The sequence below is a fragment of the Dermacentor silvarum genome, chromosome 7 (genome assembly GCF_013339745.2).
Source record: "Dermacentor silvarum isolate Dsil-2018 chromosome 7, BIME_Dsil_1.4, whole genome shotgun sequence".
Taxonomy (NCBI): Eukaryota; Metazoa; Arthropoda; class Arachnida; order Ixodida; family Ixodidae; genus Dermacentor; species Dermacentor silvarum.
This window is the reverse complement of record NC_051160.1, coordinates 136,158,980-136,181,091: the sequence shown is the minus strand read 5'-3', so window position 1 is coordinate 136,181,091 and position 22,112 is coordinate 136,158,980. Positions and strand designations below refer to the sequence as shown.

Sequence of the window (22,112 nt, the reverse complement as noted above, 5' to 3'; positions counted from 1 at the left end):
AGAAAGCGAAACTTGAACTACACCGGCGACTTTCAAAGCCAGGCAGGAACCATGCACGTGCAGGAAAGAGAAGAATTAAGAAGGGAAGTAGGCACCGTGGGAAGTCTCGACAGCGACGCAAGAGAAAGTCATTTCGACAACATTGAGGGTATCAAACGGAATTCCAATAGGGAGAGGACGCGGATTCTTTTGCGGTTCGGATAGATAATTAAGCTGATTGGGAATACCACTGCTGTTTAGGACGTAAAATAGGTTAGTCGGAAAGAGTCAGAGGGTACCCTGCATTTAGGTTCGGATGTATGTTACCAAGATATTTGTTGGGTGAAATGAAAGAAATGGCTGCATTGGGAGTTGAGATTGTTACGACGGCATGCATAAATATGGATAGAAGAACAGTGCTCCTAAAGGGACTCATATGATGACAGCATTGTGAAAGATGAAATCACAAGAGCATACTTCAGATAATGGTGTGTAAAAATGCAGAATTTTTCTATAAGGGACTTACGTGGCGAAAACCACGGAAAGTATTTTGCCCTGTTGCAGATTATATAGTGGCGGAGTGGATGAGTATAGTCGTGTGAAGGCTCATTAGTAGCTGTGAGCAGTGTTATAGGAGCGGTGTTTAGTGCTGTAGTAAGTTTAGTAATGTTGGTTAAGTGGTGTAAGTGTTGGTGTGAAGCAGTGGACCACTGACTGCTACAGAGACAAGTGGTATAGCGGGGATTTGATAAAGTAGTGTTCGACAATGACTTTTTTGTGTTCAATAGTGAACTCGACGATGCGTACAGTGCAGTGAATAAGTGAAGTGAAGTGATGTGTGGGGAAGATAACCAGTGGTGCAAATGACAAAAATGGTGGAAGAGAACAAGAGTTAGTGCTGGAACAACGTATGAAGACGACGATACAAGGAGGAAGAAGCAGTTTTTCAAATGGAAAAACTCTTGAAGGTGGGCATATGTCATGAGCCAATAAAGGAAGGAAGAAAGAAAGAAGAAAAAACAGAAGATAAAAACAGAACAAGAAGACACGAGGACTAAGTGGTAGAAATAAAGAAGAAAGAAGGTATAAAATAAGAGCTTCCGAATAAAGAAGAATACATTATATGAAAGCAGAAGAAGAAGCGCAAAAGTGCGCGTGCAGCTACGTGGCCAACGAGAGAAGAGACACGTAGCCGAAGAGAGCAGCCCAGCTACGCTCTGGGACGCAGGCAGGCAGAAGGAGCTGGTGGCCGAACAGGACGGGTGGATCGCGGAGACGGCGGCAACCCAGTGGAAGCTGTTCTTCGGCTGCCGCGGCCACGACCCGCGAGCTGAGTGGACGTTCCACCGGAAGCCGCAGCTACAGGCTGACGGCACCGCTTCCCGGATTCCCTGCAGGCTACGATCCGTAGGCTAGCGGAGTCGATCGGGCGATCCAGGCGCCTCGGTCACCCCACCGTCCTGACCCCCGAACCAGGCCAACCGTGGACCGAACGTCGGACACAGCGACTTCGAGTCTACGACGCATCGGCGGGCCCAACGACGTGTCGCCGGAAGCCGCGACGACGAGGTGACGTGGTCACGTCAAGGGACTTAATGTAAATACTTTGCACTTATGAATTTTAATATCTGAAGACTCTGGGGATTTTCTAGAATTTACTCGTGCTGTAAATTGTTTGTTTCGTGCTGTTGTCTTTGTCGTTTCTTTTGTAATTATAAATGTATGTCTTAAACGTTCGACTTGTCCCTGTCTGTCTTTAGTCCACCGAAAATCCGTGACAATAATATTGAGTTATTTCGTATCTTAACTGTTACGTGTTTCACGCACAATTACGTAAACCCCCATCGGGTCTCCCTGTGCGCCCTGCAACGCAGAAGTTCATTATACAGGGTGTTTCAGCGAACACTTTCAAAATTTATTAAGGTTGCCTGTGGCACATAGCCCAATTCTAGTTAATGAGGTGGTCTACTCAAAGAGGCGGACATTACTTGCACAAAAATTGAAATGCATGATCGGCGAATTAACAAAAATTCACTAATTAAGTTTTAACTAATTACCTGATGGCTCATATTGCAATTTACAAATTGTAGCCGTGGAGTTCGCAAGGCGGATCCACTTAGAATTAATTCTCAGGATGACACCAGTTTCGAGATATTAATTCCCGAACTTTGCGGAGAAATGCATTGGCGTTCCAGTTAATTTTGTGCTTCAATGCATAAAGCGACGTTTTGTTAAGAACTTAACTGGAACGCCAATGCATTTCCCGCAAAGTTCGGGAATTAAAATCTGGAAACTGATGTCATCCCGAGAATTCGTTCCAAGTGAATCCGCCTTGCGAACTCCACGGCTACAATTTGTAAATTGCAATATGGGCCATCAGGTAATTAGTTAAAAACTTAATTAGTGAATTTCTGTTAGTTATTAGATTACGCACTTCAATTTGATTGTGCAAGTAATGTCCGCCTCTTCGAGTAGACCAGCTCATTAACTAGAATTGTGGTAGCTTGTCACAGGCACCTTTAAGAATTTTGAAAGTGTTCGCTGAAACACCCTGTATATTTGTTTAGAATTCTCGGAAGTCCGCGCGTTCTTGTTGGGTGACTCTACGCCGGTCGCGTATTATGCTTTCCGCGGATGATTCCACTCGCGAGAGAGAAAAAATGGAGGGCGAGGAAGATGGCACGGGCCTTTTTTTTCGACGAAGACGACGACGCTCGACCACAATCATATGGTTCGTATGAATCATGCTCTGGAAGCGTGGCTATATGGCCGTTACGACGCTCGCTTTGGGATGCGGTTTCGAATCCCGCCTCGGCAAGGAAGTTTAATTCTTTTTTTTTTCTTGGTATCACCATTTTCTTTTTTTGCCTCTCTGTTTGGCGGCGCGGTCGGTTGTGCCCCGCTGCCGGGCGCCGATGCGTAGCAACACCCCGAATAAAAAAATACTGCTCCAGTCAGGTAGACTGCACTCTCCCTGATAGTGAGATTATGTTTGGATCATCAAAACAGTGATGCGTTTATTTACGAATACCATCGAGCCCTCAACAGCAGCCACACTTGTGCCTAGTCACCAACAGTTCAGCGTGTTTTCCGTTCGGAGGCGTTCCGCCGGTGCCATCCTTCTCACCCTCCTTCATTTCAATCTCTCGCGCGTGGAATCGTCCGCGGAAAGCACAATACGCACTCGCGCGGCGGCGCTTCCTCTCTTCTGGGTCGACAGCTGTTTTGTGACGCGGCGCCATGTTCGCGTTAGGAATCCCTGACACAGTTATCACGTCACTGTAGGGCTGCGCCAAGGCCTGTGCAGCGCTTTTGCGTCCGTGCGCGCGCGCTCATGCACGACAACTTACATACAAATTGAGCCGCGTTTCCTCCACGCGACGGTCCTCGATGCGCGCGCGCCGCCGCACACGGCGTGATGAAGGGCTCGCCAGTGAGGCACCCTACAGATGATGATGATGATGATGATATTGACTTAGTGGCATCTTGTTCAAACAGGCGTGTGAAAAATTGTCATCAGCTTGCTTGAACTAACCAGATATGCCATACACGATTTTTAGGCTGTCATTTTAGTGCCTTTCCATAATCGTTTTTTTTTTCGCTTTCTTAAATCTTCTGTCTCTACTTTGTACCGTTACTTATGCCTGTAACAGATCCAGTCCTATCAATCTCTTCATGCTTTCTTTTCTACCAATTCTCTAACTGTCTCTTGCTCATCTGGACTGCAGGTCGGTTAATGCTTTCATCCACTTGCCATCTCGGCGCTTCTGGAAGGTGTACTTTACGTACGGGTTTTTCTGGGTGAATAGCACAGTATTGCACTGGGATGGGCTGAGTTGTCTCCAAAGAACTTCTTGGGCAATGTGGTGGTCCATAATAAAAGATGTTCTATCCAGATGTTTGCTGGAGCAAACACATGCCTCATGGTGTTCCGAATACAGTGAACTCTCACTTGAGTGAACTTCAAGGACCCAAAGGAATATTTCACCCAACTGACAGTTCACTAAATTCAATATTCACTAGAATATGGAACTGCATAGGGCAGAGCAGACATTCAGTCAAATACAATTTATGGAGTTATGGTTTATGGAGCGTAACAGTTACGTTGCTACCTATCTTATTTTTTTTTAAAGTTAATTTGCACTGCTGCGCCTAATGCACAAGAAGTAACAACGCTCTCCGGAGAGCCTATGTTTTTGACCACTTCCTCTGGCCCAGCTTGTTGCTGAGATATGAAGTCTCGCAACTTTCCAAGGCATAGGGCTGGAGTTAAAGGATTTGCATCTGCCTCCCCCATTACATCTTCCTCGTCGCACTCTCCTTCGGGACGAAGACAGGTAACGTTCGGCACAGCACTGCATATAGTCTGCAAACGGCACGTAGCTGGAGAAAGACCTCTCTCACCAGCTGGATGTTGTTCGTTCAACTGAAATATTCGCTATTCAAAAATTTGTTTGACTAAAATATGTTTGCATAGAATGCATAGGAAACCCGCCGGGGATTTTCTAAAGGTTCCTTATTCTGAAATATTCGTTCAACCAACGTTGATACAACTGAGAGTTTACTGTATTTGCTTAGATAAGTTTTTGTTTTGTGGCAATGAGATAGAGCGTTCAATAGCAAGGTACATCTCTTTGTGGTATCGTACCATTTCTCCCTTCTAATTTCGTCCATGCCACTCGTGCAAATATCAATGGTCCTTTTTGTTTCCATGTTTGCATCCAATTTACATTCTGTTTTTATGACTTTCTTTTATTGCCTCCTGGTTGCCTATTTACATTTTTAATTACCCTGTACTTGATTGCCCACTTTCTCAACACCTTCCTCCAATCTGTGACCATTCGTGTTCCTGAGACTTCCTTCAAAACTAATTTTGCTGAGATTATTATGATAACTGATTTATTGGCACCCCCTTTGAAACGGGGCGGTGACAAATAGTCACCTAGGCAGCTAGATTTAATCAGGTATGCTATACATGTTTTTCATTCCAGCATTTTGGAATACACCTAAATGTTTTTTTTTCTTTTTTCTTCCTCAATACTTCTCTGTCTACCTTGTACCACTACCTATGCCTGTAACAGATCCGGTTGTATCAATGTATTGCCTGCTGTTTGTTTTCACCAATATTCCAAGCAACTCTTGCTTATCTCGACCGCTGACCAGTTGATGCTTCCGTCCAGTTTAAATCCTAGCGCTTCTAGAAGGTGTACGTTACCTACGGGTCTGACTGCGTGAATCCCTACGCATACCATTAGTGTGTGCTGACTGGCCTCCGGATTCTTGTTGCAGCATGCACATACCTCATCTAGTTCCGAATATATGCTCCGGTATGTTTTTGTCTTTAGGCAACCGGCTTGAGCCTCCAATAGCAAGGAACGTCCCTTCACGTTATCGTACATTTTCCATCCTAGGCACTCCGCGCAACCTGGAAGAGGGCGCGGCACTTAGGTAAGAGGGCACTTGCCGGAGGCCAGGGAGGGAGACAACGACACAGAGACCTATACCTCACCACGTTTACGGCTGTTTACACTCGCTATTTATTACAGTATATCCTTGAGTAAGAACCTCTCCCGTGTTTCAGCCACAGATCCTACTTGGCTGATTAAGTTTTAATAAATATCGTCTTGTTTCCTCCTGATGGTGGTTTGCATATGCTACATCTGTACGGCAGCGCCTCGGACTCATTATCTTCCTGGTGCAATTTGGACACATAAGCGGGAACATAGTCACACGTTTTATATTTTTTCAGCGTATTTTGATATAGCTACTAGTGCGAAGAAGACACAAAATCTGATACGAGCGCCGTACTTCATGAGCCTAGCCAGCAAATCTAGGTATCGCCACGAATAACCTGAGGTCAAATTCACAAAGCTTTTCGTTCGTACGTTTCTTTGTCACTGTCCTGCCGCCTTCGCTGATAATATGTCGAGCGTCGGGATTGGCTGAAGTTCTGTCCTTCGAACAATTATAAGAGCATTTTCGGAGTCCGGGCCCGGGGTGGTAGCTATTGCGACTGTGAGTGGAAAGCTTTATTTCTGGTAAAATAACAAACCACATCACCACACGCACTTACACGCCAATATCAGGTGAAAACAGGCAAACACATAACACATTTCGAATGTCAATACGTTTACCAAAAAAATTTCAAAATAGCTCACATTTTTTCGAAAAGCTTGTTTATTTAGGCATTTAATACCCGTGTCACACGCGCACACTTGCAACGCCTCACAGTCGACGGCCTTCAAACTGCTACAACTCTAGCGCCTAAAAGGAGTTGTAGCGGTGCTGCACCGCACATTTGAAAAGCTGTTGAGTGGTTCAGGCGTTTGTCGCAAGAATTTGTGGCGCTGCGAATCTTTATTTTTGTTATCATGTCACCAAAAGTTTAATTTTCAATCCACATAATAGCACAGAACTTTGTTTTATTTTTGTTGAAACGTTTTAATAAGTAGTTTATACATTGTGATACATATATGCTTACTTTTAAAAGTGTTGAATAGCAAAACTGCGGCAACGCTTGTGCCGCTCGATGCGGCTGCCATTGCTCAAAGGCCATCGGGGTTTCGATAGAGCTGTAGAGTGCTCCGTTGACTTCATAGACTATTGACTCGGCGGCCTTTGAAACCACCGTTATAACAGCTCGAACTTGAACTTTCAGCCAACGCACAATCGGGTGGAAGGCTTCCAAACGGTCCGTGTTACACGGGTATGAGAAAGGCGTTGCTACTCTTATAGAGAAAGAGAATCTGAAATGTTCTATTTCGTCTTAAGTGTAAATGAAAACCGTGGACAAATATCAGTGATTGTTTTTGGAAACGCGATGGTAAAATGGTACATTTTATAAAGGAATGGAGCCGTCTTGAGACAGGCAGGTTTCGCAATTAGCGCTTTGCAGTATTCCAGGATGCCTTTTGCTGTAAGTGCGTTACTCAAGTTATGAACGTTGACCGAGCGAAATGAATCAAATATTTTATAGTGACCAGATTGAGAATTACAAGCCCAGCACTTCTGAAAATGATGGACGAGGATTCATCGAGGGATATATGAAGAAGATTGAAGAAGTGAGACAGGAGGCGTTGCCAAAGTTTCAAGGTGAATTTCCGCTGTTTCTCTTCGAAAAAAGTTGGTGTAAACGTCAGCAGCGACATATGAAATTTTATGTTATGCTTATTGGGGCAATAAATTTGTTCTCATTATTAGGTGTGGTGCCTGTAAAAGAATGCTGTTTAAAATTTTTTTTGGTGAGCGTATCTTGTAAACTTTTTGGCCGACCTCTCAGAAGAATCTGGAGAGTTAATTTAGTTAAATGGGTAAAACATCGAGTACACTGACTTTGAATTTTATAGTAACAACATACCAAAGAAAGTCACCTACAATTTCGATACTCCTAATGTGAAATTTTAGCGCAGCTGTATACGCATTCTCATTTCGCGATATCTTGCCTGGCGGAGGCAGTGTCTCGTGTGGCACGTTGCAAACGTGGCGAAGTTTGGCGTGACTGCCGAGCTAATCTGCAGATTGCGAGAGCCAGATGACGCGCGCTACTCTGCCTCCATCTCGTAGCCATCTTCACCGCACTATGCGTTTCTTATGACGCTTTCGCCGTGGTCTCCTGCGCTTTCCGCCTCGGGGGTTCTGCTGCACCCTCCTCTCCGCTGTCCGCCACGCACCTCTTCGCTCTCGCCGCTTTTGGGTGTATAGAGGGGAGTAGGCTCTGTAGCCTATGTGTCGTGTAATCTGAGGCCGCTACCGCTCTGGTAACCGGCCCTCCGCCGTGGTGAGCAGCTTTGGCATAGGTGTTCACCTCCTCGTTACCGGCTATCCTGTGTAGTTGTGTAGCACTGGGATCCCAGGATATTTTCGTCTCTGCAGCCAAAAACTCAACCAATCAAAGCGGGAGGCGCGCACCGCGTGCGCCGCTGAGTTCCTTGCAACTCCACCAGATGGCTTTCGCCTACGCTCATCCGCGGCAGTGACGCCGTCGGGCGTGCGGCAAAAGACAAAAGATAAAGAACCAGAACGCTCGCCTTCGCGTATACCATTGGCCACAAGCGTTTCCAGGTAAAGACTGCTGTTGCATGAGCTGCTGTTGCCGGGAAGCGACAAATGTAGCATTCGAATCAGGAAGGAACGTAACTGTACTTTGATATATGGAAAAAAAGAGGCCGCCTAGCTACTGATTTCATTTGTGTTCTGGAAAGACCACGCATATTTAGGACTCCCAAAGAGCAACGTGAACACGATGAGAGGCGTCGGGAGCAGCAACGTCAATATGCACAACGGGGCCGTGATCTGGCTTGGAAGGGTGCAGCGGTTCCTGCCCAAAGGAAGCCACGCATAATTAGGACGCCTGAAGAGCGACGCAATTTCGATGAGCGATGACAGGAACAGCAGCGTCAATATATACAACGGCGTCGTGGTCATGCTCGGCAGGACCCAGTACAAGGCTACGCCAGAGTGGTCTGTGGGATCAGCTGATACCACAGCTTCGCTGGCCAACCACCTTCACAGCGTAATTTGGAGGACATTTTATTTGTTAGTGGCCGGCACGAATCGAACGCTGAAGGTCTCCATACTGACACAGCAGCGCCAGATTACATTGTCTAGCGCGGGGAATAATTAAAGGTTGTAGGGTAGGAAACATTACCAATTAACAATTCCCTCTAACTAGCTCTCATCTCGAGTGAATCGTGTCCCTGTCCTGGATATGCGTAGTGTAGAATTGTACATGTCGTGTGCGTTGGAGGGATGTCATGGATCAGACAGTATTTCGTTTGTCAGTTCCGAGCAAGCCACAAAAAAGAAGCGCGTCTGTAAAGCGTTTAGCTTTCTTTGGGAACTAACCGCGGTATTCTGGTGAGTGTCCAATTGCTTTGATGGGCCCATCTCAAAAATAGTGCAGTGCAGCACCACCATAAGGAACTGCACTACTGATACTGGTGGTATCGTGTGGTGCCGCACAGTAACACGAAAGTCAAAGGAGCATTCTCACAATCTTACCTCGTAAGAACTAGCGTTTTGAGAAGCGTCGTTGAAACGCTGCACTTTTTGGCGAAGGCGCAAAAGCTGTGGCTTGAGATCCTGCGCCACCGTCCGCCACGTTTACGGCCACAAGCGGTTGCAGAAGCTGCATCGCGTTCCGATCTGGTCCTTGAAGCGGCGCTCGCTATACCGGTTGGCTCACTCACTCACTCCACATAGCGCACCAAAGTGTCACATATAGCCACCTCAGAAAGCGCTGCTTAATGCAATCATTGGTAGTAACCGGGATTCGTTCTTCGTAGGTTTTTGCTTGTCAAAATTTTGTCTCATTTTAGTCCTAGCCGAAGCGGCTTGCGTATGGCAATTTAGTAGGCGGCTGAGTACGGGGCCTACATGCCAATGCTGAGACAGCTGCAACGCCACGTGGGTATCGCCCGGTTCCAGCTGTCCACGAATATGGAGAAGCCAACTGACAGCGTGATCAGTTATTTAAGGAGCAAACAGACATTCAGTGATGCGTATCAGTGCTCACCGACTCATGTAGTCTTGTATACATGAGAAAATATTCGAAATGCATAGTCCTCTGGCAACAACAGCAACGTCCGCCGTCTTCCTTACAGCTCAGTTGCTAGGCTATTGTGCGGCTTGCTTATTGTATCCATACGGTTTCTAAGGACTCTACAATACAACGACCATATTCATTGTCAAGAAATACTGCACCCGAAAATTCAAAATCCTGCCACCAATCAACGAATTCAAGCCATGTAGTTTTTAGACTCATGGATTTCCGTCTGCACGAAATTTACAAGAGCAGCACTGCTTTCCAAAAAAAACTTACGCCGAGATTGTTTTTATTTATATTATTATTTTGTCGGTGACGTGCGCTTGGAGCTTGAGCTATGTGCTTTCAAACAATGTTCATTTGCGCCCGAATTCTGGCGCCAAGTTTCTAACACAACCTTACATTGCGGTAAAAAGCCCCAGATTCATTGAACCTGCAAGAAAACGAATGGCCTGTGAATAATTGAAGCTCCGGTACATGATGCTGTCCATCGAAGCGGGTTTTAAAGCTGAATGCACGCCACTAATCAGAGCTGTGGTTGGCCCTGTCTGCATTTGATTCTCTCTGCGACTGTGTGTTCTTAAATTGTGGAAGTCAGCTCGGACATGCATGCTCTGTGAAACAGAGAATCAACGTGATCGTCCAGTCGAATGTGAGGATTTGGTTTCATGGGCAGTTTTCTTCCGTTCGCTCCAGCATGTATCAAGTTTCGCAGGGTACGGTGCTGCAACGGTCTTCTCTCTCGCGCACTCTGTGTACTCCCTAATTCTTGCACTCATTTTGTGCATGTAATCTCCGGACTTTAGTGTTCCCGTCGCTGCAAGCAAAGCGCAATACCATAAGCCACCCTGCATGCACGCAGATACGCTTTATAGCGCAGCGTCTGAATAGCAGAGCCGGACACGAAAAAAAAATACAAGGTGCATAAAGGCACAAGGAAAATACTGAAAACGAACGCATGCCGTATTCAACCCTATGCTGCGGGATGAAGCCGGGACTGTGTGAGGATAGAGCGCGCGGGCCTTGCATTTCTCTACTAGGCGCTGCTATGATTATATGCACGTGCAATGTGCATCGACTTCGACACCGCTCTTCGATTTTTTGCTGTTCGATAAAATCTACGTAAGCTGTTGTCACACGTCTGTGAAAAAGTCTTAAAAAATTCCATCAGCATTACTATAGTAATGTGAAAAAGCACATTTTCGGTAGAAATAACAATGCATCTTATGTAAATTGGCGCCGTCTTCCATCGGTCTGGAAAAAATTTGCAGACGAATTTCTGCTGCAAAAAACCCCGAGGGGTATTTTATGGACCCCTCGCTTCCGAGCGCGCGGCGTTAGCCCACTACGCCACGAAGCAGACATGGACACACGCACCACGATGGCAATAAATACCCAACATTAACGAAAGGCCGCGTTTCTAGCGCGTTTCTAACGCGTTTGTGCTAGCGCGTTACGGCCCGTGTAAGAAGCTGGTGTAAGATGCTGTGGCCTCTCCGCCTTACCTTCAACGCGTTTCGAACGCGCTGCCCAAAGCGGTGGCAAGTCAAGTTCAAGTCGAGGAGCGTTTATGAATACGGGGGGTATACTCTCTCAGCAGTCATGTGATGGCGTCGGCAAACGCGGTGCACGTTCCGACATGTGTAAATGGCTGCGTAAGACGCTGTGGCCGCTCCCCCTTACTAGAGAGTACTGCACGTTTCTAACGCGTTTGTGCTAGCGTCCCCTTAAGCGGGAGATCCGATGATTCCCTCCGGAGCTTCGCCCACTCATCATCATTCACCCCGTGGATATGCTGTGATTTTTTTTATTCCAAGGCATTTTAGACGCTAAACGTCCTAAAGGGCCTAACATTTCAAAAAAGGTTGTAGCAATGAACAGTGTCATAAAATAAAAAAAAACTACCGTACAACTTTTTGACATATTTTCACTGCATTTTGGATGCTAAAAAACATTTTCAAAAATGTTTGCATGATAGATTGCGTTGGCCTTCAACGAAAATCTAAAGGAAGCTCACGTGGTGAAAAATACTGCTCATAGTATTTCTTTTGACTGGGTCGAAGTCGACTGTACAAATGGGCGCGAAGGCACGATAGATAGACGTGTGCTAAATGCAACTTTTGCGCAGTACCCGCAGCACCCGGTTAGTAACACCATCTACATTAACAGATTTTCCATGCGAAGTTGATTTTATTCCCTCATTTTATGACCACTGATATAAAAATAAAAGGCATAGCTTGTTACCGGCGTTGCCACGAGCTCTTTCCTTATTTTGTAGCAGCGAACAGCAGTGGGAGGATAGAACAAAACGATGGCGAAAGCTGCAGCTCTGCGTGTAGCTGTGCTATCGAACGAATAGTTTCGTTTTGCTGCACCATAACCAAGGCACTTAGCGGCAAGTCGAAAATTGGGCGGTTGATATTTCGAATATCCCTGAATTTGAGTGGAAATGAAAGATCATTAACAAAGTCACTTTTCTTTTGTATAAAACTATAAACCAAGGTGTTGGCTGGAACGAATGCTGAAAGTTGGACATACTTGTGTTAACGTTACTGGTTCACACGTTTAGTTGCTTCAGTAGTGATGCAGAGGACAATTGCACAGTTTATGTATTTTTACAGTAACCTTGACTATTCATTTGAAACTTTGGTTTACCTTTTTTTTGTTTTCAACAGAACGGTTTCTCATAGGCAATGTGAAAACCTTCCTAATTGCTGGGACGTTCAGCACGACAAATACGATGCATTGGCACCTGCTCAATTTTGCCGCAAGACAAGAAATACAAACTAGAGTACAGCGAGAAATCGATGAAGTTGTAGGTACCGAGAGGCTGCCTACATGGGAAGATCGCAGACGTATGCCTTATACCCTGGCCTGCTCCTGGGAAATTCATCGATGGAAACCGGCACCGCCGCTGGGAATGCCAAGAGAGTAAGTCAGCCGGAATGTTTGGGGTGTTTGCGTGTGGCCACGTGCTCAGCAGAAGCTTATGCTACAGCTCGATGAATGACAGTTAAAAATAGTAAACACATTGCGTTGCGCATACAACATTTGATAATATTTCTACTCAGAGACTCTGAACAAAATGTTTTCTGGTGCTTTTCGCCAGCTTTGGGCTCTTTAAGCACGCGACTACATGAATGCTTCTTCTGTGCGAACTGATATTGCTCATAGGACAAACGAACTTTGCAGGTGCCACACAATCCTACGCTCAGATACTGCCGATAGTTCAAGGGATCTACGTTGACCACAGATGAGGAGGTAATAAGACGTAAGCATTGAATAAGCAACCGTCAAGAGTTCGTAAACTGCACTAAATAAAACTTGATGTGCGGATATCCTCCTCCCCCCCCCCCCCAAAAAAAAACAGATCGCAATCTTTAACTACATTTTCCCGAGACACTCAGTGTCAATCGCGTCATAAGGATTGTGGAAACTAATTGGTACTACATATTACCTCCACCAGAAATCAGCTAAAAAATTTATTCCAAAGGAATGCACACTGGGCCCGTGAAATTTAGATGTTTTTATGAGCATGCATTCGACTAAAATGCGCATAATTATCCGTAGTTACCTGCACTGTGCATTAAATGCCTCAAGGACGCCAAAAATACCTGAGTCTGTCTTCTTCCATCGTTTGGTTTATGACATGTGCCTTTTGAATATATCTCCCGTAAATGATACAGAGGTACCGGTCACAGTTGTTTCAATCAGAATTCACAATGCAGCGACGTCGCTTCGGGACAACTGAAATTCACTTTAAATTTATAGGTATATACTGTTGAAGTATAGACATTGAACAGTCTTTTCTAGACCTTTTTTGACGCTACATTCCCACTAGAAACGAGGTCAACAGGTGTTTTGGGCTTGCCTCCATATTTTCGCCCCGCGAACGCATACTTCTCCTTGTGCTGTTATCCACACGTATCATTAATCAGCAGTATAATGCATGAAATTTAGGCATGCCAACTTTCGTCATGAATTTAGATAACACCCCATGTCCATCACATCTGAATAGACGTTACCATAGGTGGAATTATTAGACACCTTCGTTTCTTCAGAAATCTCAGAGGCATTGCTTTAGCACCTTCCATGTACTTCATTACGCACTTCTATGCAGGGCTAACGAGGACATCGTAGTTGACGACTTTATCATACCAAGAGGTACGGTCGTCCTGTTTAATTTGTGGGCAGCGCACTATGACGCTGATCTTTGGCCCGAACCACAACGTTTCGACCCTAGCCGATTTCTTGACAAAGATGGCTGCTTCGTACCTGAAAAGCTCGAAAATGTGATCGCCTTTTCAGTGGGTGAGTTTGTTTTTTAGTCATTTCAATTCAAAAGTAAAAAATTTAGAGTAGATAATCTTCACTGAATAAATATATTGCAGTTTGGTCGGCGAAGGATTCACAGACATGTTAATTGCATGCCAAGCTTATCTGGAACTAAGTTCGACTAAAGGCGGCTGTGATTAAAGAATATCATCAAATTTGATAAGCCCGTTCCTAATAAATGACATTTAAATTACGGCATTCCCCCTTTATACGAATTTAGAGTTCATGTTCGGTATAGAAGGTGCTTGGCGGCACCAAGAAATGCAGCATAGATGCTGTGACGTCCCATCTTATTGTACATATGATTATCGAATAAAAAGAATAACCATGACAAAATAAGCTTACTATACCTAGAAAGTAACCTTGCCCTTGAAGCTCACGTTCACAATGCTTCCTGTTTGAATGTGGTAGTCAGCCAAGCTACAAAAAAGTATTACAACAGACACGTACGATTGTCGCCTTGATTATGCTTCAGCAATCTGTTTGGAGAACGTTCTCCTGAATGTTCCGGCGGGTCCATGGAATAAAAATGCTTGGTGGGCCCACTTGTGACTCGAAAAGAACTACACCGTGGTGTCAAAGAAGTTCTTACTACGCTTAACGAGTTCCTTTATTTACTTTTGGTTGTTTTGTCGCTATGAAACTTGTAATGCTCTAATTAATGCTTACGCAAATCCCGCAAAGAATTTAAAATCTAATTAAGTCGTGAGTGGGAACCGGCATCCAACCATTGCCCTTGAAAAATTTCAATGATGGTTTCACCAAGTAACATGGAAATGCGTTCATCAGTGTTACTATGTTTTCTAAACGCAAAAAAATGAAACGTTATTGCATTTTTTGTGTGTCAGGAGAAATGGCCATCTAATAAAGCAAGATATATCAAAGCGGATGCTTGCTGCTCTGGTCCAATTCAACGTGTACAGCATAAAAATGGAAAATCATTTTCATGTTAATCTGTTGAATGACAAAATGTTACTAAGATATGGAATACACACGAAGCATGGTACCTAATGCAGAGCCACCATTGGACATTTTAGAGAATATAAGTCACTTTATTGTTCGCCCGGAAGCTGCAATAGCCACGTAAAATACCTAGAACTTGAGGGCTGTAGAAAACGATTAAATTTTTCAGTTGGCCCAAGTTTACAGTATCTTTTATTACATTAGGTAGAGGAAAGGCCGGAAGGCTGCACGTTTCTTGTTTTAATATTTTCTCCCTCTGCTGCATCCCTTGACGCACCAGACACGTTGCCTCAGAGTGGACGGCATTCTGTGTCTGAGCACGAGGTCGCGGGTTTGATGCCGCCTGCAGCGACCGCATTAATACCTAAGTGCCTAAATTTTGGTGCTCGTGAAAGACATCAACGTGGTCAATATTATTACCGCACCTCTTCACAATAGCATAACTCCAGGCCGCTACTCTGCTTTCGTGCTTTAAGCACCAGCAAACTCTCTACACTGCCTTTAAACAGACTCATTATTACAAAGAATGCCGTTCTTGTATATTGATATAAGGCGGGCGTAATCCTTAAAGACATGGGGCAATAATTCTACAATGAAACTTTCCTTTGTAATGTTCAGTAGAACACGTAGGTGACAAAACACTAATGATGATAAGATTTACGTTGAGTATAAGTGACGGAAAGGTCACTGAAAAGTCTTAATCAGACAATTAGTTAGCGACTTCAAAACTGCGTTCCAGCCTTGCCATCGCGATGCAGTAACATAACATAACGTACACAGGCTGGAACGAATACAAAAAACAGTCTTCTTTAGTTGATTGCGCACTTAGTTAAAAAATTAACAGAATCTTCTAGGACAAATGGCACCCCTACATCTGTTTATTTCTAAATAAATGAGACGAGTGTCGACAAAGATTGCATTTTCGAGTTGATAACAAACACTTGTTGTGCTTAGCGTTCGTCAGAGACAGACTTCCTTTTAGTTATCTTGAAATAGCATATATAAAATGCACGGACGATTACGATGCTCCCTAATGCGAAATTTGAGCGCATCTCTATGTGTGTTTTCATTTCGCGATATATTGAGGCAAAGAATTTGAGAGAAACAGGTAGCAGAGTTGGCAATCGTCGTATATCTGATCTGCGAGTCAAGCGCGTCGGCTTTTGTACATGACTCGTCGAAGGTACCAATGTAATCGCTGGTGCCGCTTGACTTCCAGAAAGTACAACACAATTTGCGCCGCCCATAAAATCATATTATAAAACAATCGGAAACCATGACAATAAAATAAGCGCGAACGAGACCAAACCAAGCAAACCAAACAAGCGCGAGCGAGAGCTGACGCGAGCAGACGATAGTACGAAACTAGCGGTCCGGCTGAGACCAGATACGAGTACGGATTGAGCGGTCGCGCGGGTCCGCATGAAACCAGTTTCCCGCGCGCACGTCATTGAAGGGGCCGCTCTCATTGTTCTCCGCCGTTCACAGCTCGCCTCTTCCATCGTTCGCTGCTGTGCTCGTTCGCTCGGTTACGCCGCCGCCTACGTCCGTCGCAGGAATTTCATTCATGTACCTTTATTAGTTTTCCTAATAATGCGACCGAAATTAAGCTATATTTACAATTCTGGTTCTACTTTTGCCCATTTATGCGGGAAGGTGCTAAAGCTACGAAGCTGCGGTTTGAAACTAATACAAGTACATGAATGAAATTTCGCCTTCTGAATGAAAGTTCCTTGAACTCTAACATATCCAAAATTTAGCCTTCTCGAGCGAGTAGTTGCCGGGCTGTTTACAACAGAAGCTTGCGATGTTTGGCAATCTTTAAAAGCAAATTATCCAAAAAGTAAAAATTTAACACTATTTTGCTGCGTCTAGGAAGTAGATAAATACTTCTTAAAGCTACAGAGCAAGCCGCAATGCAGTAAATGCGGTAGGTTTTTCTAAATATGGTCACAACTGAGACACAGTTCGCAAAAAGCATGTATGTCATGATTGTTTTTGAGCATTTGTTTCTAAATCACATTAATCAATTTTTATAGTATATATACTTGAAATCTACAAGCATTAAGTTTTTTATGGTATATATGACAACTTTATAACCTAAGTAGACGAGCCGCCAGGGTTGCTACAAAAGTATTGGAAACGGGGGGCTCGTGCCACCGGAATGGGACCTCCACCTTAATGAGAGTGTTTTACAGCGCTTGAATGACAACGCTGCCATGGCCACGACCACATTACAACCACAAGTACCTAGTGACCTAGCAGCCTAGTGGCCCAAGCTATTAAACACTTCGGACCACTGAGTTAGCGTAGAAGGAATGACGACGACGAAATGAAGGGATTCAAATTACAAAACTGCACGGACGACGATAAAATGCCTATGACGACATCACGGCCATGAGCACATACTTCGTAGACCAAGCTGGTAGACAACTGAGGCCACTGGTTCAGCCTAAGAAACTAGATAGGTAGATGAACATGTTCAAAACTCGCAAAGTAGACAAATAATGCTCACCGCACTAAACATGACGTATAAAGGTTTACGCTTTAGAAGCTTTGAGCGCGCATACACGAGTGAAAATCTAGACAGGAGTTGGCTAGCGTAAGGAAGAAGAGAAATAATAAAAACTCGCTTAACAAAGGAAGTAAATTTGCAGGCAAGAAATCTTATTCGCAAAATGCTGCTTGCATGTTTAATAGGGTGAATAGTGGTTGGAACCAAATTGTGCATATGACAGATTTTATTTGAAGAGAAAAACAAATAATAGATCTTTAAATATATAAATTGATCTGTTCAGAGGTCTTCAAGACAGACGGGCCACTTTAGTACCATCAGAAAAGGTGTCAACGGAACTATGTCGAGGTGCGTTGTTCTTGCCGCTATCTAAACAAACGCTTGGTGATTTTTATTGTTGCTGTTCATCCTGTGCACGAAGAATCGGCAGAACCTGTTGAACTTTCGAATTAAGTAAAAAAAAAAAAACCTCGCAATGGCATCAAAACACTTGAGGCCAAGTAACAAGGACAATCATCTGGAAGTTTAGTTATCAAATAAATTATTTGTCTTGGAGAGTATCAGAGTAAAAGCTTCCAGGGGAACGTGGATAATTATGTAGTTGAATATGAAATATAGTATAAAATCTTGATGATGAAAGTTGTGAAAGTTGCTGTATAAATGATACAGATCCCGGATTAAATTGTAAAGCAGCCGTGCATGGTAAAGATGGAAGCCAGCGAAGCTGTGACTATGGTGGGTGTACTATAGGAAGGCTTTCGAAGAGATGCACTGCCGCAACGCATCAGCGGCTATTTCACGCTCTTGGGCGAGCTCACACGCCGCCGATCGTGGCCAAGTCTCTTCTGAACGAAAGACGGTCACAGAAGGCACACGTGGCGCCTAACGGGTTGCCGATGAACTATCGCTGAAGCCTCACCGTCGCCCCAGAGAAATACGAGTATTCCGATGCTGTGCAGTTGCGGCGGCGTGCATCGCGCTTGCGTTGCGCTTCAGTGGACCGCTCCTCATCGGTGGTATTGGCCCGCAGGCGGCGGTCGCACTGACGCTTTTGCTCACGTCGGAGCTCCAGGCGGGCGAGCTGCTCTTCTTCCGTGAGGGAGTCGCAGCTACTCGACGTGGTGTGATTCGAAGGACCGGCAGCTACTGCACGTCCTGCGGCAGCAGCTTCACCTCGTTTTCGTGCCCATTCGAGCTACTGTGCGCGTTAATTGGCGCTCCTTCAATTCCCGCTCTTGATCCTCCGAGCGAACGACACGCGTCCCTCCCATAGCGAGTCCAGACGGCAACTGCTGATAACAGCGCTAGCGCGATCTCTACATCACGAGACAAAAGAGCGCAACGATTGGTGGGGAAGTGCCGCCACCGAATGTCGCAGCACTTGTGAAAGAAGCATCGGCAGTAGCGATGCGAGGTGAGGGTGAGGGGCGAGGGCGGGGCGAGGGTCGAGGGACGCCGAAAATTGTTCTACGCGTCGTTTTGTCCGCGGACATAATCCGCGAGAACCTAGCCATATACAGCTTCGATGTAAAGAAACGAGGGAACGCTTACAGTACAGCCACACAGAGTAGGAATTCCATTTTCTACATATCCACACAATTTCTAACATAGTTGATTTTATCAAGGCTCGACTACGTAGCTCACGCATATCAACTATGACACTATAAAAACAATAGAACGCAGCATGACATGCTGGTTCTAATCAGCTGATGAAGCACGATTTGTCTTGGACAAAGAATATGTGTTAGGTATTATAGCAAGTGATACTAGGCATAATATGAAAAGTCACTAGACAACTTTCTAGCATACTTAGGTGTAATCGAGAGGTTACCGTATAAGATTACCTTTCTTCTCAAATTTTAGGCATTATAAACATCGGACACACATTTACATAGATTCCGAGTCGTAACTTAGTAGACTTAAGCGTTCCGCGGCCAACAAATTTGACGTACCGGCTATTCCTTATGACCGAGCATCATCCTGTCTCCTCTTGGCTGACTGACGTATGCTTCTAACTTGACAGTGTAGCTTCTTGAGCTTGCAACAGCAGTTTCAATTTCGGATGTAGGATTTTTCGGATGTAAGTAAGCTTATCAATGTCTGTGAAATGTTAACAGTTTAAAATTGGCCGAGTTGCAGCACTCTCTTTTGTGGAACAGATTCATGAGCACAGTTGTGTAGCAAAGGATACGCTGTGCCGAGTCATTTCAGAGGAGCCGATGAGGCACGTATTCTTATTTGAAGGTCTATTTTTCAGTTTTACAAAGCGTACAGAAATAACCTTCGCTATACAAGCCTTCCTCCAAGACAGCCTGCAAATTCCACATACAGCACACCGCACGATGCTTTGAGCATCCTACCCAACCTCAACTGCTTTACCACTCCCGTGTGCCTTTCTTTGACTAGTTGCACGCTGTATTTAAGATATTTAGGCGCAAAAATAGCATTACAATTTATGGTATGTGAAATGTTTTCGCCTGTACAAACGTGATGAAATTACACATAGCGCAGTTTTGATAATTGCAATGAAGTGGAGTGAAAAACTGTAAAGTTAGACTGAATGATTATAAAACGCCAATTTGGTGTGAAGATGTCTTTCTCGTGCTTCGGTGTGAAGCCATCTGTTAATTATTTCTCTGTTGATTCTTTGCCATAAAGATATTGTGAAAATTCTGGTCTATTGTGTTCTGTCGGCAGTAAAGTTCGTATGTTTTCTTGGATTCAACTTTTCTGAAGCTTGATTTCTTTATTGCAATGCAGGAAAGCGGTCATGCCCAGGAGAGGTGTTTGCCTCAATGGAGATATTCCTGCTGGTGACATTCCTTCTACAGAAGTATCGTGTCGTCCTAGAGCAGCCGCTACAGTACGACATCGACGACCCGACCACGAGTCTTGACAGATTGGATCATGTCAAAGTGCAGTTTGTGCCTCGTCATTCAGCTGAAACTTGAATTTGCGAAAAAATAGTGGATGCACGTTTCCGAGTGCATGTTTCAAGGCTTTATAAGAGCACCCCTTATGAGTCAAAGAGGTCATGCTTCGAAGTAAATAAAAAGTACTGCGCTTCACAATGGTCTGTTAATTAAAGCTAGCACGATATTGTCGACTATGTTGCTTTAATATCCTCACAAAGTTTTACACCTGTACTCTAAGGAGCTGGTCTCCTCAGGCATAAGTGAGAAGCATCCGTACTTACTGGATGCTTAATGCACCACCCTCATTATATATGTACTATTTTATAGAAATTTACCTAGTAAAGCAAAGGGGCACGTTGCAGGAAAAGTAATTTACCAGTGTTTTTGCTTTAGGTTCGCAGCATAATTACGCTGAGCTTATATACCTCAATTCATCATCGTGTACAAAAAAGTAATGGAAACAAATAAAAATGTACTGCCTCTTTTTCAACTGCACATGGGGTAACAAAAATTGACATCCTATAAGCATAGAGCCAAACATGCAGAGAAAGGTGCCATACTAAAATACCTACTCTTTTCCTCTTTTTCACATCCATCACGCTAGGAATATACTGGAAGCAACACTATGCCCTGTGTTGTTTTTCTCTACAAATATTCAGCAACATGTTACACTCCTGTCACACGTGAAGGTGAAAACCTGCTGCACACTTGGTAATGCATTAAGTTGTACGATCTCAGGGGTCAAAATCCTTTACGTTGCATCCTCTCAGCAGTGTAATGCAGCACTCGCAGTCTAACGCCTTGTTCCTGGCGCTTCGCACTGCGCACCTCGTTTCTCACTTGGCGAGCATCCTCGGCCGTAGAGTACTTCCGAGGCCTACGGCGCAATCCGCTAGAACCCAGGCGAGCGTCCTTCATCGGCGTTTTATTGCGATAGCAATTATATGGACACTTCAACCGGATTTCTGCCGTCGGCGTCGCCGTTGCCATCGCCGTGAGGTTCCCTATAGATAAAATCTTCGCCACGCGCCGTATGCCCGAGCGGAAACGAGCGGGGACGCGCGCTATCACGGAGAGCGAACGCACTCAATCTCCCACGCGCAAGCAAGGAAGCGGGAAGCCAGCGCCGGCGGGAGCGGGAGGGGGGGGGGGGGGCGCACTTCTACTCTGCCAACAACCGCGCTCGTCTCGCCCGCACCGTCTCTTATCTCCCCACGGCTCTGACCTTTATGCGCCGTGCATTCGCCGCTCAGTTTCCGTTGAAGCGATAGACCGCACGTACCTTCGCCGCTGCGGCGTATATATGCGCCTGCTGCCAGCGTTTTGACAGTCGTTGTCTGCAGTCATTCAGTGGGATCTATTCACGTTTGTTTGTGCGCGCTCACACCACGCTTGTTCATTCATTTAGTAATAGTCGGGCCACATTTTCCAATGCACGCTACACATGCAATGCTGCCCGGATCGGCAGTGCAGAGCTACAGGTGTGTCCCTTCGCACGCGCTGCCCACAGGAAGCGCTTCTCATCAACACCACCGTTTCACACGCGCCTTCTCGTGGTCATCGAGTCTCCCTTCATGTCGGCCTACGTACGCCGCAGCACACCTGCTTACTTAATCAGCTCATGTTTACTACAATTCATATTGCTACCAAAGCCGCTCCCCTTACTTCGTATGACATTGCTGGGTTGCTATCGCATTCATTGCTTCGCCCTTAGGGCGAAACTGTGACCTTTTTATCGCTTCGCAGCCGACTGTCGCCACAACCGCCGCCGCGTGACCTCAGCGACGCAACAGCTATTTTTCTGGGTGCGCGGGTCGCTCGTTTCCCTCTCCACCCGCCCCTCGCTCGGAGAGGTCTCGCG

General features: G+C 45.1%; 1 protein-coding gene across 1 annotated transcript in view; it reads left to right on the top strand.

Moving 5' to 3' along the window:
• Positions 1–20,450, top strand: part of LOC119459200 (cytochrome P450 2C23-like) — a 331,343-nt gene extending 310,893 nt beyond the window's left edge. The window contains exons 6-9 of the mRNA XM_037721024.2: positions 6,956–7,071; positions 12,199–12,454; positions 13,644–13,834; positions 20,097–20,450. Coding sequence (XP_037576952.2) covers positions 6,956–7,071; positions 12,199–12,454; positions 13,644–13,834; positions 20,097–20,287 — 754 coding nt within the window. The 3' untranslated portion in view covers positions 20,288–20,450. The remainder of the gene's footprint in view (positions 1–6,955; positions 7,072–12,198; positions 12,455–13,643; positions 13,835–20,096) is intronic.
• The last annotated feature ends 1,662 nt before the right edge of the window (positions 20,451–22,112 follow it).